The sequence below is a fragment of the Chelonia mydas genome, chromosome 11 (assembly GCF_015237465.2).
Source record: "Chelonia mydas isolate rCheMyd1 chromosome 11, rCheMyd1.pri.v2, whole genome shotgun sequence".
Classification (NCBI taxonomy): domain Eukaryota; kingdom Metazoa; phylum Chordata; order Testudines; family Cheloniidae; genus Chelonia; species Chelonia mydas.
This window is the reverse complement of record NC_051251.2, coordinates 73,183,639-73,197,281: the sequence shown is the minus strand read 5'-3', so window position 1 is coordinate 73,197,281 and position 13,643 is coordinate 73,183,639. Positions and strand designations below refer to the sequence as shown.

At 40.3% G+C, this 13,643-nt stretch overlaps 1 protein-coding gene across 1 annotated transcript in view; it reads left to right on the top strand.

The window, feature by feature from the left end:
- The first annotated feature begins 1,308 nt into the window (after positions 1-1,308).
- Positions 1,309-13,643, top strand: part of TWIST2 (twist family bHLH transcription factor 2) — a 71,075-nt gene continuing 58,740 nt past the window's right edge. The window contains exon 1 of the mRNA XM_007060799.4: positions 1,309-2,037. Coding sequence (XP_007060861.1) covers positions 1,517-1,999 — 483 coding nt within the window. The 5' untranslated portion in view covers positions 1,309-1,516 and the 3' untranslated portion in view covers positions 2,000-2,037. The remainder of the gene's footprint in view (positions 2,038-13,643) is intronic.

Sequence of the window (13,643 nt, the reverse complement as noted above, 5' to 3'; positions counted from 1 at the left end):
AATAGTCCTCTCAAGCAGCCCCCCGTCATCACCCAATCTCTGCCTCCCAAACTCCCTCCTCCATCTCCCCAGCCTCCGCCCCCACCCCCAGGCTTCTCCTGCCATTTCCTCCCCCCAGCCTCTGCTCCCCCCTCCAGCATCTGCCCCCCCCCGACTCCCCGCTCCATCCCCTGCCCCCCAGGCTCCCTTCTCCATCCACTCTCTGGCCTCTGCCCCCCCAGCGTTTCCCGCCATTTTCTCCCAGCTTCTGCCCCCTCCCCCTCCAGATGCCCCTTCTTGCTGGCTGTGCAGGGGAGGGGCAGGGAGGCTGCCTCTGGGCTGCCTCAGCACGGCTCTGTGCTATATATTACAGCTAGCAATGATGTATTTCGCTCCTTTGGGTACCATACACATAATAAACCCTACTACTACGAATCCTGATCATTTTAGATCACTGTGTTGTAAACTGCAGGAGTTGCTCTCATTTTGCTTTAAAATAAAATCATTGACTTTCATCACTTTGATCACAGTTGGGACTTAGCCAATGATTTCTTCCCATCAGCCCAGCACAAAGGTCTAAGCTACTTCCCTAAGCTACTGCAAAAGAAGTGGCAGAATGAATGTTCTAAAGGCTGAAAAAATGAGGTCTTTTGTGTATCATAAGGAGACAGAGAAGCTGTTAAACTGAGCAAAGTGGTGTAAACCTTACTAGCTAGATTGTCATTACTTTGTGCACTCAAACAGCTAGGGAGGGCGGTGTAAGGGGGTGTCTGGCTGTCATTCCTCCCTCATTACATTTTAGATCAGAGGGTTGACATGAGTATTTAAAGCAGAGCCCTTTTGCAAGATCATTCCAGGTACCAATAAAATGCTTGTGTCATAATCCCTTGCAGAACCTATAGCCTGGTGATGCAGCCTAAAGTTTTGTCTTTCAGGTTGAAAATAAGCAGTGACATTGTCCTAATGCATTATCAGTGGGGGCTGCACTGGATACTTTAATGACACAGCGTTGCATGCCTGTTCAGAACCTAGGCACTCTGCAAAGTTTACAAACAAAATAACCACCACTGAATTAGCACGTGAGGTCTTCCCACAGCTGCAAATATATATCGAAAGGGGGAGAGGGGAGCGGTGGTTGCAAACTGTCTTTTATTGGAGGTGCATTCCCAAGATTTTAGTTAAGTGTAACATAAAACTGTGAAAGTTTAGCAGGAGAAAAGCTTTCCTCCCACTGGCTTGGCTGTCCAATCAGAAAGGAGCCCTGCACCTCCCTCACTTCTGACAACTATTTAGCAACCGAGCCCAGCTAAAGTTTCCAAAAAAGTTAGAATAACTTCCTCTCTCCAAGACCTCAGTTTTTGCACAACCCCGTCCTTGAAATAAGAGCCCTTCAAGCAACCTGGAAAACGTCTGGTCAGCAAAAAACTCCTGTTTTTTCCAAAGGATCTGTCTCAGGAATTTAAAACACATTTAAGACACACTCACACCACATCAGGAGGGGGGAAAAGTCCCTTCCCCTCCCCTTCTTGCAGAAAGAATGGAAGAAAGTTCCAGTTCTCCTGTTTCCCCTGTGGATAGCTTGGGGACCAGTGAAGAGGAGCTGGAAAGGCAGCCAAAGAGATTTGGCAGGAAGAGGAGATACAGTAAGAAATCCAGCGAAGATGGCAGCCCCAACCCAGGCAAGAGGGGGAAAAAGTCCAGTCCCAGCTCCCAATCTTACGAAGAACTCCAAAGCCAGAGGATCTTGGCCAATGTCAGAGAGAGGCAGAGGACTCAGTCCCTCAATGAAGCCTTCGCAGCCCTGAGGAAAATCATCCCCACGTTGCCCTCTGACAAACTCAGTAAAATCCAGACTCTCAAACTCGCAGCCAGGTACATAGACTTCCTCTACCAGGTCCTACAGAGCGACGAGATGGACAATAAGATGACAAGCTGCAGCTATGTGGCCCATGAGCGGCTTAGTTATGCCTTTTCAGTGTGGAGGATGGAAGGCGCTTGGTCCATGTCTGCCTCCCACTAGCCAGCACCTGGGCAAAAGCAAATACAACTGCTGAAGGGGTAGGTACCTGGTTCTTTCTTTTTACTTCTAACTGCATCTTATTGAATTCTGCCACAGGTCTCCTTGTTTTAGTGATGAAGCTTCACATCGTCTGTGCTATAACGTAAATATTAAGCTTGTTTTAAATGGGGAACACAAAATGTTATAGCCCCTTGAAAATCCAGCAGCCATCCAGAAGTAAGGCAGAAAGGATTCAGATGATAATCTAGACGGGGAGAAAACATTTCTCTCCATCACAATGTCTCAATGATTCTCTTGTGTAGGCCACAAACAACTAGATTAAAAATCAAGATTATATTTGTTCCCCCTTCCACTCACCCCAATCCAAAAAGAGAAACTTCTAGTAAGTAAAACATCTGATATGTTCAGATTTAAAATCAATGTGTTTATACACTGCTGCTGTCTTTTAAACGGTTTGCTGCCAAGAGGGGAGCTGTAACGTTGAATGGCGAATGGTGTGAAATTTGCAAGAGTACTTTTCTTAGAGAAGAATTTAAAAAGAGAGGGAAAAGACAGCCAGTAAAACACACTGACAAGACCTGAAACAGCTGCTTGTTGGATTTGGTGGATGTCTGTGCTCTAAAAGAACCAGCACCTACAAAATAGGCTTTAAGTGTTTTTACAATTTTGCCATTTTGGGAAGGGGGAGGAGGGGCAGCTGATCCTGTGAAGAATAATTTCAGCTCTAATCTTAGTAACATTTTTGTATGATCAGCAGATGTTCTGTACTTGTTTGTCTGTGCTGTGTCCACTTCCCTTCCCCCCTTACAAATAAAAGTCAAACAAAGATAGAACAAACCCATTGTCAATTTCATATTCCGTTTCCCTTCCTTAGAGTGCCAGTAAAGTTAAGGCTGGTATCAAACTCTTATGGACTTGAACATAGTTTCTTATTTACTCTGAGCACTGAACTCGTTCTCATCAATTTCCACTACCAGAAAACAGCTTCCTCTTATCTTTCCTTTTTAATTGTATTGGAGTTTTTGAGCGGTGGGGGAGTCCGGAGGGCAGAAGGGGGAGAGGAGGTGTGCTTAGGCAACCCCCCTAAATTATTCTAAATGATGTAATAACTTTATGTTAATGAAGAAACACCTCAGAGTCATCTATAAATCATGCAGTATTTCAGAGTTTACTTATATTCCTATTGTTTGCATGCCTTGTACAGAACATCCAAAGATAAAATACAGAACAAAAGTCAGATAAGATAATCATACAATGAAAAATATGTATTAGTAAACAAGGAAATGAAAGTAAGGGGACACTCATATTTTGTAGTACAACACGCAGCAGTGTGAATGAAATTGGTTAATTATCCAGATGACATCAACTCCTTAAAAGAATAAAGAGAGCTCAGGCTGGTCCATTAGCCAGATTTTTTTTCATACAAATCCCTATTTGTTTTACCAATAACTAGGACACAGACAAGAAACTTGATGCAATTGGCAACATGCATTTTAACAACTTCATGATTCATTTGTGTTTGAAATACTCTGGATTTTAGTATCTTCAGTAGAGTTTCTATCACCCCTTCATGAAGACCTAGAAATAAGTTAGTTTCATTATTCTAAAAAGTCTATCCATCCCACACTAACAGGCAATTTAAATCTTTAAAGTTAACTACTTTTGTTATCATGGCCAGAAAAAAAGACAGGTCTGCCCTGATACATTATGTGGCTTTGCTGTAGCTTCAGCTGCAAACAACAGAACAAAGTAGCTTTTTCAAACAAACTCTAAACTTCAGTTTATAAAATGCATTGCCTTTCCCTCTATTAATATGGTTTTAAAAAGGCTAAGGCAATAAGAACAGGGGGAAAAAAACCTCCTTTATGGGAATCTTCTGTTGTCTTTGTCAAAAACAGATGTAAAATGTCTCAAACACATATTTCTTCAGGAGTTTAGATTGGCTGAATACTAAACCTCTACAATGGAACAATGCATTTATTCTGTTGTTTCCTAAATTATATACTGTCATTAGTCAATTCGTTTTAATCTGTTATCTACTGTATATTCTTCCCTCTGCATTCTACAGTACATTAGGGGCAGATAATGGTATTTCAACTTTTTTCTTAAAAAACAACAACGTTTCAAGTGCAGTGTCAACAGAATTAGAGTTCAGATTGGTCTGATGAGAAAGATACTGAATGTGAGCACTAGGAGATAGTCCCTATATGGAGGAATTAGACAGTGAAGTTCAGAATTTCATTAATAGCAATGAAATAGCTAAATCTAGAGTTGAAAATTATTTGTGTCCAAATAGAGCTTTGAAGAACACGTTTAAGCGTATACAGTACATATTCATCTGTCTCATGCTGAACTGGTATAAGGTATCTTTTCCATAACTTGGCCTCCCAGCAAATGTTGGAAGTGGTCTATTTGTTTCTTATTTTTCCTTTCATGACTTAACAATTCTTTCCTTTCATATTAAAAAAACCAAAACCTTCCGTTCAAAAAAAAGTGTGTTTTTGTCGTGGCACTGTTGAAAATGTTATTGCCAAAGAGCAGTGTGGCAAGCGTCTGGTTCTATCATTTATGGGCAGAAACAATTGTTTCTGCCATCCAACGCTACAAGCGCCTCAAGAAACTTGGTGAAATTTTCAAGTGTGGCTTATCCTTTTAGCATGGAATCCATTGTGCATGTGTCCCTCCGAGGAAACTTTGATGCACAAAAAGAAATTAGCTACGTTGTTTGGCTGGAAGAAAAAACATAGGAAATGGCTAAACAAATTTGGGGCCTGATCCTGTATTTTGTAGGAATTCTGCAACTCTGAGGATTGTCACTATGCGACAGAATGAAGGATCAGGCCCTTGGGACTAATTATATTACCCAAATTTCTTTGCTTTAGCCTGGGGTTTGAAAAGAAACAGGCAAGAAATGTTTCAGAGTAGCAGCCGTGTTAGTCTGTATTCGCAAAAAGAAAAGGAGTACTTGTGACACCTTAGAGACTAACCAATTTATTTGAGCATAAGCTTTCGTGAGCTACAGCTCACTTCATCGGATGCAAGAAATGATTTCTCTTGGAAGAAGCTATAGAACCTGTCCCACAGAAAAATCAGAGGCTCTTTTTTATTCGAAAATCAGAGCCCTGGGAACTGGGGAAATGCCACCTGGTGTTTGAGATGCCAGTAGGTAGATAACTTTTGCTGACGTATCCAGCAATCAGAGATTTTCCTGTTCTGTTCCATGTAATTAAGAAAACATACTCCTGTAATTTCAAGTGAAACAGCCACAACTTTTCACTTCAATTAGCATATCAAGCTATAGGATGTTTAAACAAACATACAAATTCAGGCAACACAGACACACACACCAGCACTCCAGCTGTTTATTACCTAGCACCTGCATACCTCACCTCACCCCATTTAATTATTTTTTTGGAAGCTCGAATGTCTGAGACGTTCCAAACAGTAGACAGTTTCAGAAAAAAAGATTCTTTTCCATTATTTCTTTTGGTAAGAAGCGTGGAAATATAGTACCTAATCAGAGGTGTCGGTAGGACAAAAAAAAAAAAAGCCAGAACTAAAGCAGTGTAACCTTGCAAGCACCAGCCAAGTACTAATGATGATATAGTTCCACATCATAAGGTTAGTAAGATCTGTTTGTCAGCATTACTTTTTACATTTGAGTTACCAGTAAGGACTGTGGCGGGATTATATTTTTATAAAAGGCTGTATACGTTATATGAATTGATGCTTATATTATGAAAGTATTTGCCAACCTTGTTCATTTTGGAAGAAGATTTTAGTAAATGGGTGTATTTTATAACATCCTTGTGATTGTTCCTTAAGATTTGACTATGACTTAGGAGTTTTTTCAATGGAAAAAGTGAGTAGATTGGTTAGCATCTCTATGTTGTTTTGTCCTTATAGAAACAAAACAATTTCTTCCAGAAACCACTCAAAGTGTAGAGCTGGTTAACTGTTGTTAGCTGATTGTATCATGATAGTATAACTAAAGCTCTTTTTTCAAAAGCCCAATTTTTTTTAAATGCACCACGAAAAATGTAAACATACTTATTTGACAGGCAAGTTTTTAAAGTTGGTATTTACATTAATAGGTTTAGTTTTTACATGCTGGTATATTTTAAAGCCCTGCAAAATGCATTCTAGATGGTCTGTTTATGTTTGTGTCTTTTCTTGGGAAAGAATAAATCTGCTACACAGTATCAACCAAATACATAGTCAACCAGCCAAAGCTAATGTGAGACAAACCACCCAAATAAAGGACACAAGAAAAAAATACTGAAGAAAGCATGAAATGGCGTAAGACGCCAATGTACTACGTATTATACATACATTCACACCCACATATACATATTCATACACACATTCACACATGCATTCGCACATGCATGAAGACCATTTTCTATGGCCCATCATTCATGCTTCAGAATTCCTGATGTACATTTCCTGATCATATGAAGGTAGAAAATATCAAGTCTGAGCACAATAGAAAGACATTTTGGCCTGAAACTGAAGGACAGTTTAGAACAATGACAAACATTTTGTTATTCAACCTATTGAAGTCAATTCTGCTTTGAAAGTCCTGTCATGAAGGAGACACAAGGGAGGATCATTGAGGAAAAATATAAATGTATACACTTTAGCTAAGTAGACCTAATTTGGTGGTCATCTGCACTGAATAGCTTCAAATTTAGAGAATACAGACTTCTATTTGTTAAAAATATAAATGTGCAGATTGCAACAAGGAATTGTGGATCGTCCTCATATTCTTTTTCTATATCTTCCTTCCTTTAGCTTTGTTAGGCTTATTTCATACATATATAGCAATAGCTGAAATAGTAAAACATGCTTGCTCATCGGTGCACCATCTTCTGTGCAACAGGGCAAGGATGGATTCTATAACTGCAGCTGAAATCTCTTTTGGTGACATATTGTGTCACTTTTCTTTCAGCAATAAAGTTACATTTATCGCTGTAGTTCTGCGACGCATTTCTGTGTGGCTTTGAAATCTCCAAATCTAAAGTTTGTATGTCTCAGTTCAAGCAGGACTATTCTGATGAGTCGGGGAAGAGGTCGGAAAACACTACAGAACTCCAGAGTACAGTCAGAGCAATGCACACGAGCAGGGAATTAAGTTGCCTTTTGGTGAAAGCATAGATTCTTTTGTAGCTTTCTGAATAGGCACCAAGTAAGAGCAGAACACAATTTAATCATAAAAAACCAGCTGGGCTGTTAGAAAGAAAACCCCAGAACAGCAGGCCAGATTCTTAGCTGGTGTAAATCGACATAGTCGGTAAACACCAGCTGAGAACCGAGCTGAACATCTCAACGGATTACTCTAAGTGACTGGAGAGTACTATATGCCAGCGCTTATGATTTACTTCTTAAGGAAATTTAGAAGTGAGGAATAATGGGATGTTCTCCAGCTGACGAACATCATCATAGTAACTAATTATTATTATCATACTAGATTCAAATAGTAAAATAGTCCACCCAAAACAATTCTAGACGCCCCAACAATGAATTGGATTTACAGCTGAAGGTGATGACCACTCAGCAGTGAAAACTAATATCTACAAATTATGAATTAACTCAGGTAGCCAATAAATCACACTGGCACAACAATCCCTGAGATTCCCACACCCCCACACACGTACCCCGTCAAACAAATTGGATAAAATGATCATAACAGACATGTCAGTCAGGATTTTTGAAAGCTCTAACGAACAAATCAGGGAGCCAACCTTAGGCACCCAAATTTTGTGACTCTTCACTGTATTAGATGTTAATGGGGTTTTTTCGTTTTCATGGTGACATATGCTCTGCTTCTCACTTTATTCTGATGATGGCCCCAATCCTGCAATCAGGCTTCAATTAGGTTCCACAAGGAACTCCTTGAGCAGTTACAATTGCAGGATAAAATCGCTCTTCAACGTACGTCTCCCCTCCTTTATATTAGATCAGGGCTTTCTTTTGGAAAATAGCGCAAGCCCCTTGAACTTCCATGCAAATCACCAGCTTAGAGTCTGCTGACTCCAAAATTTTGCCTTGTAAATAGAACCTATTCCTGATTACACTGACACTAGGAAAAGTCAGATCAATCCTTTGAAATGTGGATTTGCATCCATGTAAGAGTGGTTAGAGCCCAAAAGAAGTGTTGTTATATCCTGTGCGGCAATGGATTCAGATACATGTACCGTGCCTACCAAAATGTGGCTCTAATCCCTGATTAAGGCTTCTTGGCAATACTGCAGTGCAAATATGAAACAATCATAATAATCATATCATAATAATCATATTGCTGGTAAGTATTACTTACCGATATATACCGGGGATTTTCAAAGGAGCTTAAGGGAACTATAGGCCCAACTACTGTTGACTTTCCTTTAGAAGTCAGAGCCTATATTTTGAAACTTTGGAGATATGCTTCTGAGAGCAAGGACTTTTTTGTTTAATAATTTTCATCTAGTCCAGTCAAGCGGCCAGACTGTATCTGTTGTAATGCTGTTGCAAATCAACTCCCCAAAGGACAACGCATGTTTTTCAACACCACAACGTCACACAGCCTAGAGGAAGCAGAGCATTCGTACCTTGCTCAGTAAAGCGTTCTCGATAGAAAATGTCTGTGTTATTTCTAGAAAAGATGCTAGATCAAAGTAACTTGCAATGTGCAATGACCCTGTTATATAGTCTAACTGAGAGTCTGTGGAAAGGAAAAGGCAGCAGGTAGTTTGACTGCAGTTCTGTTGCTCTCAAAAGAAAAAGTTACTGGAGTTCTTCCTTTTGGGGAGTTATTTTGTAAACATGAAAACATAAGACTACAATTTAGAATTGCATTTCTGCTTCTACAGGGGTCTTTTTGCATGTTCTGTTTTAATTTTGTAAGTTTCAATGCCAGCAGCACCCTGATATCCAATGCGTTTAACTCAATAAGTTATGTAAAGACAGCGGCCATGCAGATCTGGTTCGGCGGGGTATGCAGAAGTGATCAGAGAACAAAAAGAAAATTGCCCATTGGCTACTTCTGCATACGTACAACTAGAAATGAGCGACAGCCCCACCTCCATGTCCTCTTCTTCTCTGCCTTTAAACTGCAGCTTGGAAAATAAAAAGCGGGCAGATGTCTACTAGTTCAGTTTGATTTATATTTACTGGACTAGTTCCAGTCAGCCTGTGCAAGCTTTAATTGAATTCTTAATAAGATAATTTTGTCTTGATAACCACCACCCCCCCAAACAAGTTTAGCATTTCCTTAAGAGATACAAGACCTGCCAAACATGTGCTCTAAAATGTGAAATTAAGTTTCTGATCAATCTGACCACCAAAATTCTGTATGCCATAATTTATGTGATCTTTTGCTTTAAGCTATTTGGATATACTTTAAAAATCATATGTTTGTGTTTAAAATACAAACAAACCTAATGGCATAGCCAGGACAGACAGAGGGATCAACTCTTTAACAGCACCCCTGTTACAAGTCAGCTGACCCATCATGGAAAATTCTGGAGAGTGAGGGAATTTAATTGAGAGAAATGGAAAGGAGACATTTCACACTGCCAAAGGGTGCTCCTCATCCAGATACACATCCCACCATCTCCCTGCCATAACATAGAGGGTGCCAACAGAAAGTTATTGCATGTTGCTTTTTACACACCAGACATCACCAAGATCCGAGTCTGGCAAGCTAATCCCTGGGGCTGGATCACTGCTCCAATGCAGAGCCGTGCTGACTTCAGCAGGGCTCTGCCCACATGCACTAGCTGGCAGGATTGGGACCAAACTGTACTCAAACACTCCCAAACTGTGCTGGACAGCAGGCCTATCATTCAGCACACGCACGCACACATATGAACACAACTTTTCCTGTGTCTGGCTTCAAAGCCCAACACTCTAATCACTGCTATATCACAGCTCACAAGTGACTCCAACAGCCTGTTGACTAAAAACACAGTGTAGTACCACATTCTGGGAGGCAGTCTTCTCTCCCTTTCACTCCCATCCCCTTCACATACACCCCACATACCTCCCAAGAGTGACCTTTATTCAAGATATAAATGGCAGCGAGGAAATGTATCACTGTATTACAGACCACAAAACAAATTTCTACACCAAAGATATGCATAAGTAAAAGAGGAGAACTGTGGATTAATTAAAAAAAAATTCACAGATCAGGTTAGAAAATATCACGCTCAATTAAAAAAGAAAGAATGGTCTTAGCAGACTCATGAGACAGACTTAAGAAAAACGTATGCAGCTGTATATATAGTACTACAAACGCAAGCCTTCCTAGGGGCATGTAGATATCACATAACATCGCTATTCTTTGCATCAACTCCTAACAATTGTGTACTAAGTCAATAAATGTCCCTGTTCCCAATATGCCTGCTGTTTGTATGCCAGCTGAAATGGAACAACTCTGCATTTGAAGCTATGTAACAACTTGGATAATAACTGCATTGCGGCACGTACAGTGCAGGAATTGTTTAGATCCTTTGGCGATCAGTGCTGTAGAAAACCTTACAATAGATATGCTAGTAAGCAGATCTCTGACTTGCCCCTTGAAACACAAATGTTTGCATTTTTTTAATATCCTGCCTCAGGGACACATTTTTCTGCCTCTCATTTGTGATACTAATGATATTACAAATCTTTGTCACTTAACAATGAATCAACTCCTGCTGCCTTCTCCTTACCTATTGGTCATGCGCTTTGGTTTGTGACATCATAACCTTCTCTACAGCAACCAATTGTGAGGTCATATACTGAGTTTAAAGAGCAAAATAAGCTCTTAAAACAAAAATCCTCTTCTGGCAATAAAAAAGGGGGAAAGAACTATAATAGAATGACAGCTAGGCAGACCTCTCTAAACCCAATGTTCACCGTCAGGCATCAACTAGTCTTTAAGCTCTCTAAACATTAAGGGCCACATTCTGCCATTCTTCCTCAAACCTTCATCCTCAAGCAGCCTCATTAAAAGCAGCGGGGTTACAGTTACTCAAGGTACAAGGCACTACGTAACCTGAGTAAGAGAGGCAGAATCAGGCTCCAAACAATGCGCCGAATTTATGACGATATAAAGACTAGCATCTGGAACGTTGTTACCGGATCCCAGCTCTTCTTCTGGAACATTCATTCTGTTTTAAATCCAATGCACTAATTCAGACTGTGCAATAATTACATCAGGATTGAATCTCAGCAGCAAATTATTTCTCCAGGGATTGTGGCGTTCTTTAGGATCCATTGTACCTGACTGGATGTAAAACTATCAGCAAAGCAAGCGGCGGTTTTGATAACGAATCCTGAACGCAGGCATGAACCCGAAAGAAAAGTTTCAATTCAGAAGCTGCTGCCTATCTACTAATAATTTAGGGTCAGATTTTTAAAAGTGTTTAGGTGTCTAAAGGTGAAGAGAGGCAGCTGGTGGGAATGTCAATAGTGCCTAAATTAATTAGGCAACTAACTCCTATTGAAATCTACGGCAATTAAGCGCCTAACTTGCCTATGCATTTTTAAAAATTCCAGTAGGTGTTTAAATATCTTCTAATATCTGTCCTTTAAGCATTTCACTGCTGGTTCTCTGTGCTGCTGTATTGATCCCAATGAAACATTGGCCAGATAAAGGAAAGCATCCCTATTCAGTGAGGTCGCTCACGTACATGCTTAACTTGGAGCACATGCTTAAGTTGCTTTCCCGAATCGGGGCCATTATTATTACCTAATATTTATACTGCAGCAGCCACAGCTGCAGGCCCCAGTCAGTCTCAGGTCAGGCAGTCCCACTCACTCCAGTGGCATGAGAACGGTCATGCCACAGGGCAGCCTGTTTGTTTCTGGAGGTGCAACGATTTTCTAGACTAAACGCTGCCACTTGACGAGAGACTCTGATTCGATAGGGCATGACATGATCAGGGTTGGGGGATCAGACTCATGTTTGTATGGTGCGTAGCACAGTGGGGACGTGGTCTGTGACTGGCGCCCCCTAGGTGCTGACACAATAGAAATAATAATGATCATCAAGGCATACTTAGTGGCAGCATAGGAGGTAGACACTCAAGTCTTTTCTACACTCAAACATTGTACCTCTGTAACAGTACAGTTAAGCTGTACAAACAACCCCAGAGGGGACACAGTTATATAGTATAAATGTGCCTTATACCAGTATAGCTTATCCCTGTATATAAGACATACCCATACAATTCACGCTGATAATGGTATGATGACTGTGACCACAATGGGAATGTACCAGTATAACTATTGTGGTGGGCAAAAAAGAAAATTACACTCCTAGATGATAGTGTTATATCTGTACAAAAACTGTGGGTACACCAGGCTTCAGCATGTTAAAATAGTGTTAACCCCCTCTCACTCTTACACACGCACATGCACATACACACCCCTACCATGACACATTCATTATGGACCTAGTCTGAAACCTACGGAAGTCATTGCAGGTATTTCTGTTCATTTCATTGGGCTTGCAAGTTTTTGCAAACCTCTCATCCTCTCCCTACCAAACACACGCAGAGCCGAACTTCTTCCAATACAGCATTAACCTAACAATTTGTCAGCATGCCAAACACACATGCAAACAACTGATGAAGATCAGACCAATGATATAATATTTCTACCCAACTGAAATTTTGGTCATATGCTGTAGCAGCAGCCGTGGTATTTATGATGCCAGCATATACCACTATGAAAAAAAATCTCAAAAAACTTCCAATACATAAAACAAAAATGTTGTATAAAAATAGATCAAAATCAAGACACCATACATCACATTAAATACTGTTACTGTAGATTTCAGTTGTCATCTTTTAAGATGACCATTTATATTGTTTTGTATGATGAGGAAAGAAACACCTAATACCGTCAGTTCATCTTAATCCCTCTACTTTTTAGAGTAACATATTTTAGGTTCAGTACTGCAGTCTGCCTGCACCCAGAGCTTCCAACCTTCTCAGTGGGGTTTTATGAATATTTTGCAGTTTTCACATCATGTGCAATGAAAAGGGCTATTTAAATCTAAGATTCTTTTATTATTACTACTGACACTAAATAATACCAGGACTTCTATCATGCATGGAACTTTCACATATCCAGAATGTTTCATTGTTCAAAGGAACTGGAGTACCTGTGTGTGGCTGCACTTTCTGACCGCATTTCAAGCAGAGGAGAAATCAGATTACACTTATGCTTTGAATGAGGGAGGGCTAGGTGGTGCTGCAGTTCAAAATACTGGTCTTTGAACTGTAGCGACCTGGCTCAAGCTCCAGTTTAGGTCACAAGTGAAAGTGAGTTCAAGGGATATTTTCCTCATGATCAGTCACCCTTATTAGAAAACTCATTGCACAAGGCTGTATTTTGAAAGGGACACAGATTTGTTCTGAGCGATGCAACAGCCTAATGTACTAGGAGGGCACCTGAACGCTGTGGCACCCACACACCATCCTGCACTGATGCAATAGAATGCAAACATCATGACAGAGAATGTCGCAAAACAATCATTTTGTCCAATAGGATAAATGCAAATGGATGCCCACTCTCTTAGGTTTAAGTATTTCCCTGAACTGTGCACAGAGGATAAATGACATGAGGTAGAATTTTCAAAATTGAATTAGGTGTGTATTTTCATTTCATTCAT